This window comes from Lynx rufus, unplaced genomic scaffold (genome assembly GCF_022079265.1).
Source record: "Lynx rufus isolate CCGP_SWC_20201006 ecotype Redwood Valley unplaced genomic scaffold, mLynRuf1.p SCAF_6, whole genome shotgun sequence".
Taxonomy (NCBI): Eukaryota; Metazoa; Chordata; class Mammalia; order Carnivora; family Felidae; genus Lynx; species Lynx rufus.
Genome location: NW_025814878.1, coordinates 98,814,720 through 98,831,182, shown reverse-complemented (window position 1 = coordinate 98,831,182; position 16,463 = coordinate 98,814,720). Strand labels below are relative to the sequence as shown.

At 35.9% G+C, this 16,463-nt stretch overlaps 1 protein-coding gene and 1 pseudogene across 1 annotated transcript; one reads left to right on the top strand and one right to left on the bottom strand.

The window, feature by feature from the left end:
- Positions 1 to 561: 561 nt before the first annotated feature.
- Positions 562 to 1,815, bottom strand: PGK2 (phosphoglycerate kinase 2). The gene has a single exon (XM_047101286.1). It carries the CDS (start codon positions 1,813 to 1,815, stop codon positions 562 to 564), a length of 1,254 nt encoding a protein of 417 aa, XP_046957242.1.
- Positions 1,816 to 13,382: 11,567 nt separating this feature from the next.
- Positions 13,383 to 14,785, top strand: LOC124527995 (serine/threonine-protein kinase Chk1-like; annotated as a pseudogene).
- Positions 14,786 to 16,463: the final 1,678 nt, after the last annotated feature.

Sequence of the window (16,463 nt, the reverse complement as noted above, 5' to 3'; positions counted from 1 at the left end):
TTGGGTTTCATTTCTTTCCCTTTTTTAACTTCTTGAATTCAATAAATATCTTTTATTTCTCTTCTTTCTTATTTAGTAAGAAATTTCCTTTTAGCTGAGCTTTGTTACCCATGAATTCTTAAACACAATTATTTTTCTTGATTTATTTTTCTTTTATTGTTTAAAAATTTGTTAGCTTCTACCCCATCCTTCAACAGTTTGGGTTTTCTCTTGTTTTCCATGTTTCAAGTAGTGAAACAGTAACAAAGCTGTAGTAAAATTAAAAAAGAGAGAGAGAGAGAGATTAAGTTTATTCAACTCACTTTAATATGCAATGCAAGATTATGTCCTTCCTATGTATCACAATGGTAAAGTTCAAATGAGATCTTGAAGAGAGCAGGCAAATGCATGGCCAAACTGGGTTGCATTGCTGTACTAATGTTAAGAGTTCCTGATAGCCAATATCTTAGTCATTGCATAGGTCTTGATCTGGGGCTAACTAACAAAAGTCAAGTTGAAATGTAAAGCACTAAGCTGAATTAAAGCCTATGGACAGGAAATAGTAGACAGGAATATCGTCAACTATAGGTTGCTGAGGGCTTCCACGCCAGGAAGGACTTTACCTTCCAGAAGTTCCAGACTAGCACCTCCTCCAGTGCTCACGTGGCTCATTTTATCTTCAGTGTTCCATTTGGCACAGCAAGTAGCAGTGTCTCCACCTCCTATAATGGTGATACAGCCCCTGGAAGTGGCCTTCACAATTTCATCCATGAGGGCTTTTGTTCCATTAGCAAAGGCATCCCATTCAAATACCCCTACAGGTCCATTCCACACAATTACCTTAGCGTGGGCCACAACTTGAGCATACTTCTTGTTGGTCTCAGGACCACAGTCCAAACCCATCCAGCCAGCAGGTATGCCTGATTTTACAGTGGCTTGGCCAACCTTAGCATTCTCCTCAAACTTGTCAGCAGTGACAAAGTCAGTAGGAAAGGTAATGTTCACACCATTCTTACTAGCTTTAGCCATGATATCTTTGACAATCTTGGCCCCCTCTTCATCAAAGAGGGACGCACCAATCTCCATGTTGTTGAGTACCTTAAGGAAGGTATAAGCCATTCCACCACCTATTATCATCTCATTGACCTTGTCCAGCATATTTTTGATCAGTTGGATTTTGTCTGCCACTTTGGCTCCACCAAGTATAGCCAGAAAGGGTCTCTCTGGGTTTTCTAAGGCTCTGGCAAAGTACTCTAGCTCTTTTTTCATCAGGAATCCAGATGCCTTCTGGGGAAGATTCACTCCCACCATCGAACTGTGGGCCCGGTGAGCAGTGCCGAAAGCATCATTGACATATACATCCCCTAGTTTGGAGAGTGATGCTCGAAAGACTTCTATTTTACCTGGTTCAGCTATAAGCTTATTTCCAGAAGGATCTTGGCCTTTTCCTTCTTCCTCCACATGAAAGCGCAGGTTCTCTAGTAGGATGACTGAACCAGCAGCCGGGTTGGCACAGGCTTTCTCCACTTCTGGGCCCACACAGTCCTTTAGAAACAGAACATCCTTGCCCAGTAAGGATTTGAGCTCAGCAGCAACTGGCTCTAGGGAGTATTTATCAGGCATGGGAACACCATCAGGTCGACCTAAATGACTCATAAGAACTACTGACCTCGCTCCATTATCTAGGCAGTACTTGATGCTTGGGATAGAAGCTTTGATTCTCTGGTTGTTTGTAATCTCGTTCTTCTTCATGGGAACATTGAAGTCTACTCTCATGATGACTCGCTTCCCTTTAACATCCAGCTTGTCCAAAGTTAACTTCTTAGAAAGAGACATCTTGATAATACAAAGACAGAAGCTGACACCTGGATCCCAATGCTGAAAAACCACTTTACTGCTCTCGGGAGGCTGGATGGGTGATGCTTTCCAACGGCTTTCCTCTTGGCCCGCCCCTTCCTTTTCATCACTAAGTCCCCCACAGGGCAGGTGTGATTGAACTAGGGAAAGGGAAACTTGGCTCTGCAATTGGTTAACGGTCCTGTCAATCTTGATTTGGAATGTGTTGCCGTAAGGCGTCAAACTGCCGGTGCTGAACACGAACCCCGAGTAGTGACTGGTACCCGGTTTGCAGTGAGAGCTGGGGAAGTGAAGAAACCTTGGAATAAGAATAGTCCTGCTAAGGCTCTTGCAGGTTCTTTTTCCACATCTCTTTTGACTCTTGCTCTTACTTTTAGAAACAAAACAAAACAACAACGAAATAACCCTCGACCATGTCAAATCTTAATTATATTGAGATATAAAAACTGCAGTACCAAATAAAGAGATGGGTTGAAATGATGGGTCTATAAATCCTTATTTATTCAAGACAACATATTATGCTTCTGTTTTTCCTTGATACATATTTCCGTTAACAGTCTAGCTTGTTGTTAGCCATTGGCTTTAGGTATATTCTAGGGTAAGCGGGCATGATTTGTTTTTATTACTTTGCTTATTCTGTTCTCAAACAACTGTGAGAGAATGCTTGGTGGCTTCTTTAGGATAATCCCATGAGACAAAGAAGGTAACAGTTAAACACTGCAGTTGATAGTGACTTTTCTTTCAGACGACAAAGTTATGATAAGGCCTCTTTTTTTTTGGCTCTTTGATTCATTACCTGTATGAATCAGAAATTGAGCTGAAAAGAGGAATGATTTTCATGAGGATGAAAATGTCCATATGAATTGAAAATGAGTCAGAGATTTAATTTGGGGGGAAAGAATATGTGGCTGATTGGCTTAATAATAAAAACTGGCTTTGTAATTAGTTGATATGGCAGTTTCCATAAGTTGAATGTAGCATATATTATTGACAAAAATATGTTTGAGGCATAATCCAGTAGGATGGCTATAATTTAAAACAAGGCAGACAATAACAAGTGTTGACAGGGATGTGGAGATATTGGAATCCTCACATATTGCTGGTAAGAATACAAAATGCTGCAGCCACTTTAGGAAAAAGGTTTGACACTTCCTCAAAATGTTAAACATGGAGTTACCATAAAACCCAGCAATTACACTCCTAGGTATATACTACAATGATAAAATTATACTCTTACAATGGCTAAAATTCCAAACTATGACAATAATACATGCTGTCAAAGATACATAGCAATAGAAACTCATTTATTGCCAAGAAGAATGAGGTATGCTACAGCATTGTTTTGGAAAACAATTTGGCAGTTTCTTATAAACATAGACTTACAATATAAGCCATCAATTCTACTCCTAGGTATTTGTTCAAGTACACAGAAAACCTATACTCTTTCAAACTTGTGTATGCAAATGTTTAGATCAACTTCATTCATAATTGCCAAAAACGGAGTGCTTTTCAATTGGTGACATCTATAAAACTGTAGATATATCCATGCAATGAAATATTCTCAAATAAAAGGAATATGCTATTTACTTACACAAAATCCTGAATACAAGTTGAATGTATTTTACTAACTAAAGAAGCCAGACATAAAAGTATGTAGACCTCGTAAAATTCCATTCACATGACATTTGAAAAAAGATGAAACAAAGGGTTAGAAAGCATATCAGTAGTTTTCAGGCCTTAAAGGAAGATGGAGGAGGTCAACTATTATTAGTTGAGATTTTTAGTATGATAAAACTTTTCTATATAGCACTACAGTATTGAGTACAAGTCAAAATCCATAGAATTATATATTATAGAGACTGAACTTTAGTGAATATAAATAAAATAAAATGGACCAGGATGTTGAGAAATCTCAGGTTGGAATGCAGACTGACAAATAAGCCAAACTATTACAATATATGACAAATACCATTAAAAATGTTGGGGATAAAAAAGATCATTTAAGTAACTTTGGAAGAAAGGTTTCTAACTGATAAAGCTGAAGACAAAAAGAACCATACACAAATGTAATCTTCCATTGATAAATTTGTTTATCTTTTTTACTGTTGGAATCTCTGATTTTCACTTCTGTTGCATGTCTCTTCTACTTTTAGCCAGGAAAAAAAATTCAGTGGGCTAGAACTCATTGATTAAGTTGGGCTTGCACGGATAATCCAAGACAAATGCCTTATATTATATTCCATAACTAAACTCATAGCTACTGTTACTGTAACTATGGTTTATAACTCTATACACTTTGTTTTCTATATCATATAAGATACTAGTGCACTTTAAAAAGTTAATAGCTTGGGGCGCCTGGGTGGCTCAGTCGGTTAAGCGTCCGACTTCAGCCAGGTCACGATCTCGCGGTCCGTGAGTTCGAGCCCCGCGTCAGGCTCTGGGCTGATGGCTCAGAGCCTGGAGCCTGTTTCCGATTCTGTGTCTCCCTCTCTCTCTGCCCCTCCCCCGTTCATGCTCTGTCTCTCTCTGTCCCAAAAATAAATGTTAAAAAAAATTTTTTTTAAAGTTAATAGTTTATGTCTTGTGATAACTGAAAGTAGTAGAGACAGAGCTATAAAATGGCAGTGTTTTTGTATGTTATTGATGTTACACTGGTATAAATTTAAATTAGACTGTTGTAACTTCAGTTGCTAACTACCAACAAAAATAGTTATAGAATATACACAAAAGTAAATGAAAACCAAATTTCACTACAAAAGTTAAATAAAGACAAAAGAAAAAAAAACAATCAGTAATGCAGGAAATAAGGGGCAAACAAGTTATAAGGCATATAGAAAACAGCCAAATGACAGAAGTAGTTCCTCCTTATCAGTACTTACTTAACTGTAAATGGGTTTAACTCTCTAATTAAAAGACAGAGATTGGCAGAATGAATTTAAAAATATGATCCAGGGGCACCTGGGTAGCTCAGTTGATTAAGTGACTGACCGACTTTGGCTCAGATCATGATCCCGCAGTTTATGAGTTTGAGCCCCATGTCGGTCCCTGTGCTGACAGCTTGGAACCTGGAGCCTACTTTGGTTTCTGTGTCTCCCTCTCTCTCTGTCCCTCATTACTCACACTTTTGTCTGTCCTCTTTCAAAAATGGATAAACATTAAAAAATTTTAAATATGATCCAACTGTATGCAGTCTACAAAAGATTCAGCTTAGATCCAAAGGCAAAATTGATCGAAAGTGGAAGGATGGAAAAAGATATTCTGTGCAAATAGTAACCAAAAAAGAACAGGAGTACCTATACTAAAATCAGGAAAAAAAATGACTTTAAATGAAAAAGGATTAAAACAACAAAGAAAGACAATATATATTAATAAAAGGGTCTTAATACAGGGGCACCTGAGTGGCTCAGTCAGTTAAGCTCCAACTCTTAGTTTTGGCTCAGGTCATGATCTCATGGTTCATGAGTTCAAGCCCTGCATGCATTGGGCTCCAAGCTGACAGCACAGAGCCTGCTTGAGACTCTCACTCTCTCTTTTGCCCTTCTCCCATTCACATGCATGTGCATACATGTGCCCTCTCTTTCTCTGTCAAAATAAATAAAAAAACTTTTTAAAAAGGTTTAATACAGCAAGAAGATCTAAAAATTATCAGCATTTGCACATTGAACAGACCATCAAAATATATGAAGCTAAAACTGGTATCATTAAAGGGAGACATAGACAGTTCCCCAGCAACAGCTAGAGATTTCAATAACCCATTCTCACTAATGAATAGCACAACCAGATAGAAGATAAGTAAGGAAAGAGAAAACAATCCAATAAACCAATTATATCTAAGACATACATAGAACATCCTACTCAACAAGAATGTACACATTCTTCTCAAGTGCAGTAGGACATTTTCCAGGATAGACCACATATTAAGCCACAAATTAAGTCTGAATAGATTTAAAAAGTATATATAAAGTTCTTCTGTGGTCATAATTAGATGAAGTTAGAAATCAATAACAAAAGAAAAACTAGGAAACTCATAAATTTGTGGACATTAACACACTTTTGAACAACCAATTAAAAAAAGAAGAAATCACAGAGAAATTAGAAATTGCTTAGAGAAGAATGAAAATAAAAACAATATAATTAAATGTATGGAACACACAAAAAATGCAATTCTAAAGTGGAACTTTCCTGCTATAATGCTTAAGTTAAATAATAAGATTTCAAATTAACAACCTAAGATTACAACTTAAGAAACTAGAAAAAAACCAAACTCATATGTTGCAGAAGAAAAGAAATAATAAAGATTAGGACAGAGGTAAATGAAGTTGAGAATAGAAAAACAGTAGAAAAAAATCGATAAAATAAAAACTGGGGGAGCATTTGGGTGGCTAGTCAGTTAAGTGTCTGACTTGATTTCAGCTCAGGTCATGATCTCACAGTTCATGGGCTCAAGCCCTATGTCAGGCATTGTGCTGACAGTGTGCAGCCTGCTTGGGACTCTCTCTCTCCCTCCCTCTCTTCCCTTTCCCCCCAAAATAAATGAATAAACTTAAAAAAAATGGACTAAGAAAAAAAATCCAAGTTACTAAAATCAGAAATGAAAGTAGAGATATTACTATCGATTTTACAGAAAGAACAATGATTATAAGGAAGTACTATAAATAATTTCCTATCAACAAATCAGATATGCTATGTTAAAGGGACAAATTCCTAGAAACACATATGCTGCCAAGACAGAATCATGAAGAAATAAAAGATCTGAATAGATTTATAACTAGTAAGTTGCTAGAATCAATAATAAAAAATTTATTTACAAAGAAAAGCCCTAGACCTGATGGCTTCACAGATGAATTCTATCAAACATTTACAAGCAACTAAACACCAATTCTTCTTTGAGTTTTTAAGAAAAATGAAGAGAAGGAAGAACATCCTAGCTCATTCTGTGGTATCAGAATTACTCTGATATCAAAACCAGACATAGGCAACTTAAGAAAAAAACAACAACAAAAAAAACCCCTGATGATCAACATCTCTTATGAACATTGAAGCAAGACTCCTCAACCAACTACTAGCAAACAGAATTAAGCAGCATATTAAAAGAACTATACAGCATGGCCAAGTGGGATTTATTCCTGGAATGCAAGAATGGTTCAATATATGAATATTAATCAATGTAATACACCACATTAGCAGAATCAAGGAAAAGAAAACACATCATCTCAGTTGATGCAGAAAAAACATTTGACAAAATCCATCACCTTTTCATGATAAAAACAGTCAACAAACTAGGAATAGAAGGAAAACTACCTGACATAATAAAAGCAATATGTGAAACATCCATGGCAAACATCATACTCCATAATGAAAGACTGATTGCTTTTTCTCTATTATCAGGAACATCTCTCTATTATCAAGAACATCTCTCTATTATCAGGAATATTTTCTCTTTTCTCAGGAACATCTCTCTATTATCAGTAATAAGGCAAAGATTATTATAGCACTGGAAGTTCCAGCTAGAGAATTTAGGCAATAAAAAGAAATAAAAGTTATCTAAATAGGAAAGGACAAAGAATAATGCTCTCTGTTTACAGATTTTTTTAAATGTTCATATTTTGAGGGGGGGGAGTTGGGGGAGGGCAGAGAGAGAGAGAGGGAGACACAGAATCTGAAGCTGGTTCCAGGCTCTGAGCTGTCAGCACAGAGCCCGACGTGGGGCTTGAACTCATGAGCCATGAGATCATGATCTGAGTCAAAGCCAGATGCTCAACTGACTGAGCCACCCAGGTGCCCCCAGATGGTGTCATTTTGTATGTAGAAAACACTACTCCACCAAAAAATCTATTAGAACGAACAAATGAATTCAGAAAAAGTAGCAGGATACAGAGTCAACACTTAAAAATCTGTTGCACTTTTATACATTAATAATAAACAATCTGAAAAAGAAATTGCAAAACAACTGCATTTATAATAGCAAGAATAAAATACTTGAGAATTAACCAAGGAGGTAAAAGACTTGTACAATAAAAACTATCAGGGGCACCTAGGTGGCTCAGTCAGTTGAGCGTCTGACTTTGGCTCAGGTCATGATCTCATGGTTCTTGAGTTCAAGTCCTGAATCAGACTTGCTGCTGTCAGCACAGAGCCCACTTCAGATCGTCTGTCCCCCTCTCTCTCTGCCCTTCCCCACTTTCATGCTCTCTCTCTCTCAAAAATAGATAAACCTTTAAAAAACATCGCTGAAAGAAATTTAAAAAGACATAAATAGGGGCACCTGGGTGGCTTAGTCAGTTGGGCGTCTGACTTCGGCTCAGGTCATGATCTCACGGTTCATGGGTTTGAGCCCTGCATTGGGCTCTGTGCTGACAGCTCGGAGCCTGGAGCCTGCTTCGGATTCTGTGTCTCCCTCTCTCTCTCTGTCCCTCCCCTGCTAACTCTCTCTCTCTCTCTCTCTCAAAAATGAATAAACATTAAAAAAATTTTAAGAAACATAAATAATGTAAATGGAAACATAACATATGTTCTTAGATTACAAATCTTAGTATCATTAAAATGTCAATGCTACCCAAAGTTATCTACATTTTATTCAAAGCAATCCCTATCACGTTCTCAATTATATTTTTGTAAAAATAGGAAAAAACTATCCTTAAATTCATATGGGATTGAAAGAGACCCCAGACAACCAGAACAATTTTGGAAAAGAATGATGGACTTCCTTTCAAATTTACTACAAAGCTATAGTTGCCTAAACACTGTGGAATTGGCATAAAAACACACATACTGGCCAGTGGACTAGAATAAAGACTGGCCAATGGACTAGAATAAAGAGCCCAGAAATAAATCCTCACATATATGGTCAAATCATTTTTAACAAGAGTATCAAGACCATTAAATGTGGAAAATACAGTCTTTTCAACAAATGGTACTGGGAAAATTGAATATTCACCTGTAGGAGAATCAAGTTATACACTTATCTAATATCATATACAAAAAATACCTCAAAATAAGTCAAAGATCTAAATGTAAAATTTTAAACCATAAAACAGGAAAAAAATAGGGCAAAGCATCATGATATTACATTGGCAATAATTCCTTGGATAGGACACTGAAGTCATAGGCAACAAAAGAAAAAAATATAGTAGACTTCATGAAAATTAAAGGAGTTTTGCATCAAAAAACACCATCACACAGTAACATAGTAAAGAGGCAACCCACAAAATAGACAGTATTCGCAAATTGTGTATCCAGTAAGAGGTAAGTATCCAGAATATACATAGAACTCCTAAAACTTAACAACAGAAAAACAACTTTATAAAAATAGTCAAATGACTTAAATAGCCACTTTGTTAATAAGCACCTAAAAAGATGCTCAATATCATTAATCATTAGGAAAATGTAAGTCAAAACTAAAGTGAGATAGCACCTGAGCCCATGAAGAGGGCTACTCCTCATGGAGAAAAGAAAAAAGAAAAGAAAAGAGAAAAGAAAGAAAGGAAAGAAAGAAAGAAAGAGAGAGAGAGGGAGGGAGGGAGGGAGGGAGGGAGGGAGGAAGGAAGGAAGGGAGAAAAGAAGAGAAGGGGATGGAGGGAGAAAGGAAGGGACAGAGGGAGGAAAGAAAGAGAGAGAGGCTGGGAAGGAGAAGTGTTGGCAACAATGTAGAGTCAGTGGAAGTTTTACACACTGTTGGTGGGAATATAAAAGACACACCTGCTGTGGAAAATAGTATGATGGTTCCTCTAAAAATTAAACATATAATTACTATATGATCTAGTAATTCCTCTTCTGGGTACTTATCCAAGATAATTGAAAGTGGCATCTCAAAGAGATATTTGTACATCTATTTTCATAGTAGCATTATTCACAATAGCTAAAATATAGGGGCGCCTGGGTGGCTCTGTCAGTTAAGCATCTGACTTCGACTCAGGTCATGATCTTGTGGTCCGTGAGTTCAAGCCCTGCGTCTGGGCTCTGGGCTGATGGCTCGGAGCCTGGAGCCTGCTTCTGATTCTGTGTCTCCCTCTCTCTCTGCCCCTCCCCCGTTCATGCTCTGTCTCTCTCTGTCTCAAAAATGAATAAACGTTAAAAAAATTAAAAAAAAATTAAATATAGAAGTAACCTAAATGTCCATTGACAGATAAGTGGATTAATAAAATGTGTTATATACATATAATGGAATAAAAAGGAAGGAAATTCTTGCACAAGCTACAACATGGATGAAACTTGAGGACTTTCTGCCAAGTGAAAAAGTGAGTCATAAAAAGACAAATATTTTATAGTTTCACTCATATGAGGTGCTTAGTGTAGTCAGAATCAGAAAGACAGAGGGTAGAATGGTGGTTGCCAAAGACTGAAAGAAGGGAGGCATGGAGAGTTATTGTTTACTGAGTACAGAGTTTCAGTTTTACAAGACAAAAGAGTTCTGGAGATGGATGGTGGTGGAGGTCATACAACAATGATGGATGTATTTTAATATCATTTGAACTGTACACTTAAAAATTATTCAGATGGTAAATTTTACATTATATGTATTTTGCCATAAAAAATTTGGAAAAAATAGAAACATTCTAAATCAAACTCACCATCAAGAAAATGAATAGGCAAGCATACACTGGGAGAAACACACTCATAAAACATGAATCTAATGACAGTGTTATCCAAGATACATAAAATACATTTAAAATTTAAAAATAAAAGACAAACATCCCAACTTTAAAAACAGGCAAAAATTTGAACAGACATTTCCCAAATAAGATGTGTGTGTGTGTGTGTGTGTGTGTGTGCGCGTGCGTGTATGTGTGTGTGTAATATATGTATCTGGTCAGGACATGAGAAAGTGCTTAATTTCAATAACCATCAAGAAAATGAAAAAACCACAATAAGAAACTATTACATACAATAATGGTAAAATCAAAAAAATTATTAGCGTCAAACATTGGTGAGATTGTGGAGAAACTGATTCTCACATTCTTAGTGGAATACAACCATTTTCAAAGAAGATCTGGCAGATATTTATAAAAATCCTACATCAATCCTGTGACCCATCAGTTATAATTTTAGATATTTATCCAAGATAACTGAAAATATATGATGACAAAAAGGGGTGTATGGGAATGTTCATAGCAGCTTTGTTCATAGTAGCCAAAAAATGTGAAATATTCCAGGTATAGTCATAAGTTGGAATGCTACTTAGAGAAATAATATTTATAAATTCCGTTAATACAATAATATGACTTTAACTCAAAAAGCATTGTGGTGTTAAAAAAATTCTTCTGTAAATGAGTGCATATTGCATGATTTCATTTATATGAAATAAAAGAGAAAAATTATAATGAACAAAAAATTAGAAGAGTGACTACTTCTGGGGTAGAAGTAGGGGGACTTAGTGGAGACATGAGGAAATTTCTGGAATGATAATACATTTCTATATGTTAATAATTGTTTGAGTTACACATATATGTTTGTAAAAATCCTCAAAAATCTGCAAAATACTTTGAAATTCATCAAAAGTAACTTGGAGTAATGCATGGGTAGAAGGATGGCTAAGTGGATGGATACATGATAAAACATGCAGTAAAATATCAATGATAAAATCTAGGTGGTGTGTATACAGGCATTTTCTGTGAAATTCTTCAATTTTATTGTTTATTTGAAAAATTACAAAATTCAAAAAACAAAACAACTTCTTAATGTTGTTTATTTTGGTTACTAGTAATTCTCCTGAAGTCATTAAATATTTATATTTGCATGGTGAAGAACAAGACCATAAAAAGAGTATTGTCAAAAAAAAATTAAGTTGAAATTGCTTGGAATACATTTTAGAATTTACAGTAGTACTTGTATGTGCAGCTATGTAATTTTCTAGAACTACACTTAAATCCCAAGGGCAAATATGGAAGACTTGCATAGTTGAATATAGTTGTTTGTCTTTTTATGAGAAAGATATATAGTTGGTGCTCTTTAAATGTAAGTTTCAGAAGCAAGAAGCGGATCCAGTCTATTTACTTAGGCCTAATGAATTTACAACTGGAACTCAAAGAAAAATTGCACTGAAAAAGTATGGAACAGAAAGCTTGACTCCTATTTCTGGAGTGGTTGAAAGAGAGGGAAGCAGTGCAGGGTGAAGACTGAACTATCATTGTCTTAGGTTGATTTGCTTTTAAGGAAAATAAAATATTGTAAATATAAATAGCTGCTATAAATAAATGGAAATTTTGAGTCAGAAAGTACAGAGTTCATTGTATTTAATATTTGGACACATTTTATTTTTTTAGCATTTAACTATTTCTAAACCAGCATGTTTCTGGCATTGATAGCATTTCATGGTTGTTTTCTTTTTGTTTTGTTTTCTTTTTAGCGACTTTAAAACAGTACATCTTAGATGAGGTTTAGCGACCCATTGATACCCATTCCAAGACTATCATGTTTCATTAGCCTACACTTTGAAACACTTGAATTTTCCATGTTTTATTTGTGGAAGATGTTAACAGTGTGTAGCAAGGAGTTTGTATTTTTAGAGACAAAGTTAATAGTTGTTTTTACAGGAGAAAAGTCTAGCCAGAGTGTGTAGGAGACTCACAGGGGATGCCTGTCACTTTTGTTCCTTCATTCTCACATAGTATTTCTTTGTCCCATTCCCAAATTTACTTTCTAAACTTCCCTCCATAATGAAACATGACCTTCTCTGTCAAAACCACTTCACCAGTGCAGGATTTATTTTTGGAAATTTTTTATAATTATGCGACCTGAATTTGTTGGTATGCATTCATTTGGAAAATTACATGAAAGTGTCAATTCTTGCATGAGTCATCTGTGTAACAGGAATAACTCCTACTGTGAAAGGCTGCCTGGATCAATAAAATAACTGATAAACGTCAGTCATTAAAGTGATAAATAGGTTCTGATTGTTCAGAGTAGTAATAGATATTAGTTGTAACTCTTAGGTATTGAAGACCAAAAGATGAAATATGCTGTTCTGTATTGGCATCTTTCTGTAAGGACAACTTGCGGTGTATGTTGCATTGAGCTAAATCACAAGGGCTTTTTGCCTCTCCTGTTTTCCTTCATGTAATGAGATCAAGCCCTGAGGATATTTTCTCCCAAAATTAAAAATCCTGATGGCATATATCACCCCACTTATAGGTCAATCTGAAATGTCTTCTTAACAAAATCCAGTTTTCATGTGTGTTTACAAACCTTTACATCTTCCTGCTTTTCTTGGGCAGGTTTTCTTGGTTTTCCTTATGCAAATATCCTCTATTTTTCTAGCAAGTCCTTAAATTGCTGCTAGCATGACTGCTTTTCCCCATAGTGCTGATTGAACTCTAGGGCGAAGAGATCTCATTACCGATTATTAACTTTTGGAGATATTAAAAAAATCCTATAAAATTGGTGCATATTATGGGTATAATCCATTAATATCTCTAGTAGAAACTTTTGAAAAATGTGGAGGAGTTTAGCTTAACTTTACCTTTCTGTTGACCTTAGAATATACATTCCAGATTTGGAATTCTTGTGGTGGCGGGCAAAGAATGGCCTGCATGGTCCACCATGAAGTAATGGAAGTGCCCTTTGTGGAAGACTGGGGCTTGGTGCAGACTTGGGAGAAGGTGTCTATGGAGAAGTTCAACTTGCTGTAAAGAGAAGAATTAAAGGAGTAGTTGCAGTCAGGATTGTAGACATGAAGCATGTCATAGACTGTCTAGAAAATGTTAAGAAAACGATCTGTATCAATAGCGTGTTAAATTATGAGAGTGTAGTGAAATTCTACTGTCACAGGAGAGAAGGCAAATTCAGTATCTATTATTGGAGTACTGTAGTGGTGGAGAACTTTTTGACAGCATAGAGCCAGACATTGGCATGCCTGAAGAAGATGCTCAGAGGTTCTTCCAGGAAATCATGGCAGGGTGGTTATTTGCATGGTATTGGGATAACTCACAGGGATATTAAGCCAGAAAATATCCTTTTGGATGAAAGGGATTACCTCAGAATCTCTGACTTTGGCTTGGCAACAGTGTTTTGGCACAATGATCATGAGTGTTTATTGAACAAGATGTGTTTACCTTACATTGCTCCAGAACTTCTAAAGAGAAAAGGATTTCATGCAGAACTCACTGATGTTTCGTCCTATGGAATAGTACTTATGGCAATGTTGCCATGGGACCAGCCCAGTGATGGTTGTCAGGAATAGTCTGATTGGAAAGAAAGAAAAATACATACCTCAACTCTTGGAAAAAATTGATTCTGTTTATCCAGCTTGGCTGCATAAAGTCCTAGTTGAGAATCCATCAGTAAGAATTACTACCCCAGACATCAAAAAAGATAGATGGTACAACAAACCACTCAAGAAATGGGTAAAAAGGCCCTGAGTCATTTCAGATGGTGTACATAAGTCTCCTAGTGGATTTTCTAAACACATTCAATCCAGTTTGGGCTTCTCTGTGGTAAGCAGTGCTTCTAGTGAAGAAAATATGAAGTACTCTAGCTCCCAGCAAGAATCATGGACAGGTCTTTTCTTATGGGACACTGGCCCTTCATAATATTGATAAACTGTACAAGAGATCAGTTTTTCCCCATCCACATGTTCTGATCGTATGCTTCTAAATAGTTACTTGGCACCCCAGGATTCCCCCAGACCCCTGGGAAGCACTTGGTTAAAAGAATGACATGATTTTTTACCAAACTGGATGTAGCCAAACCTTATCAATACCTGAAAGAAATTTGTGAGAAGTTAGACTATCAGTAGAAAAAGAGTTGTATGAGTCAGGTTACTGTATCAACTGATAGGAGAAACAATAAACTGATTTTCGAAGTGAATTTGGTACAAATGGTTGAGAAGTTCTTGGTTGACTTTCAGCTTTCTAAGGGTGATGGATTAGCATTTAACAGACACTTCCTGAAGAGTAAAGGGAAGCTGAATGATGTTGTGAGCAGCCAGAAGGCCTGGTTTCCTGCCACATGAGAGATCCATTGGATTTCTGGTGAATATAGTGCTGCTGTATTGACATTATTCTTCCTAGAGAAAATTATCTTGTTCTGCAAACTGCAAACAGTAGTCTCTGAAGAGTTGTCTTCCTTCTAGCCAAACATTTTCCAATTCTTTTTGTATGTTCTTCATATAAACAATACCTATATCTTCATTGTAAGTAAAGTTTTGGAGAGGGATGGATAGAATTCATTAGATGTTTCTTCATTTTGTGTATGGTATCTGAAGACCCATGTGATGGAAACCAAGCTCTGGGGAATACATGAGCTTACCAGCTTTTATACCGATGTAATGAAAAATGTAATGAAAAAAATATCAACCATCATTTTGGTTTCATACAGAAAATACATGTTTCCTCCATGTTGATTTAATTATATGGGTAGATTAGTAAGAAAAGCAATTTTTATGACTTTTGGAAAGTAGATATATCAGTCTATTATGTGAAGCCAACTTCAAAAAATGTATCTTTAAGATTTGTACTTTTTGCAAGGGCCTGACACAGTATATAAATAAAACTGTTTTGAATTATAACTGCTAATTAAAATTGCAAGTAAGTACATTTTTTCCATTATAGTTAATAATATATAAAATACTGATTGATCTTTTAAGTAGAAGTTGAGCATAAAACTCTAGTGCTTAACTGTGCTTAACTACCTTTACTCTAAAATTACTATTGCACATTTCAAATTTTATTCTATATTATTTTCTACGTTCACAGCCATATTTTAATTCTTTATTACACAAATAAATTCTATTTCAAAAATGAATAGCTAACTCTGTGGACTTACTGGTGACCAAGCTTCTAGGTGGTAGGGAATAAAAGAGGGAGAAGTAAGAAACCATGATAGAAAAGGATCTGATTCCTAGTTCGTTTGCTATCAGATTTACTAAGACTTTGTTCTCCTGATAAAATTTATTTTTTTAATGTATTAGGTTGAGGCCTGTATTCCTTTTATTTTGTAATTTATAAAATTAATCATCTTGGTCTGAAGCTAAGAACATACGAAATTTTATGGTTAGAGTTTATCACTTAGTGTATACTGGTAAATTGTATTACTGCAGTATACCCATAGGAGAAATAAATTTGTACCAATACAGGCTCCTAAGAATTGAGTCAATAAATTCTCAAAAACTAACTTTTGGTCCCTGTCCTCCAACCTGTTCCTCCCTAGTTTCTTCCATCCCAGTAAATTTTACATTCAGTTCTCCAGTTCCTTGAGCCAAAACCCCAAGAATCCTCTTTGACATTCCCACCTCAAGTTCTTTTTTTTTTTTCTGTTCCATCCCCTAGAGTCCTTTACTCCCAAAATTTGTGTGGCTTGTGCTTCACTTGGAGTCTTTGCTTAAGTGTCACATGCTATGTAAAGTCTTTCCTTGATTTATCTAAAATGTTACCCCACTTCTATCACTCTTGCCTTTATTTTTCATAACACTTATTAGCTGACATTATAAGATATTTTTATTTACCTAGTAAAGTCTGTTTCCCCCATTGCAATATGTAATAGATAAGCTCCTTGAGTTCAGGGATCCTACCTATCCTGTTCAGTTCTATGTCCCCAGCACTTAGAATGGGGCCTGATGTATTACAGCATGCAATGAAGAGTTGTTTAATGAAGAAATATACACTCAGTTGATCTTATCCATCCGCAGAAAA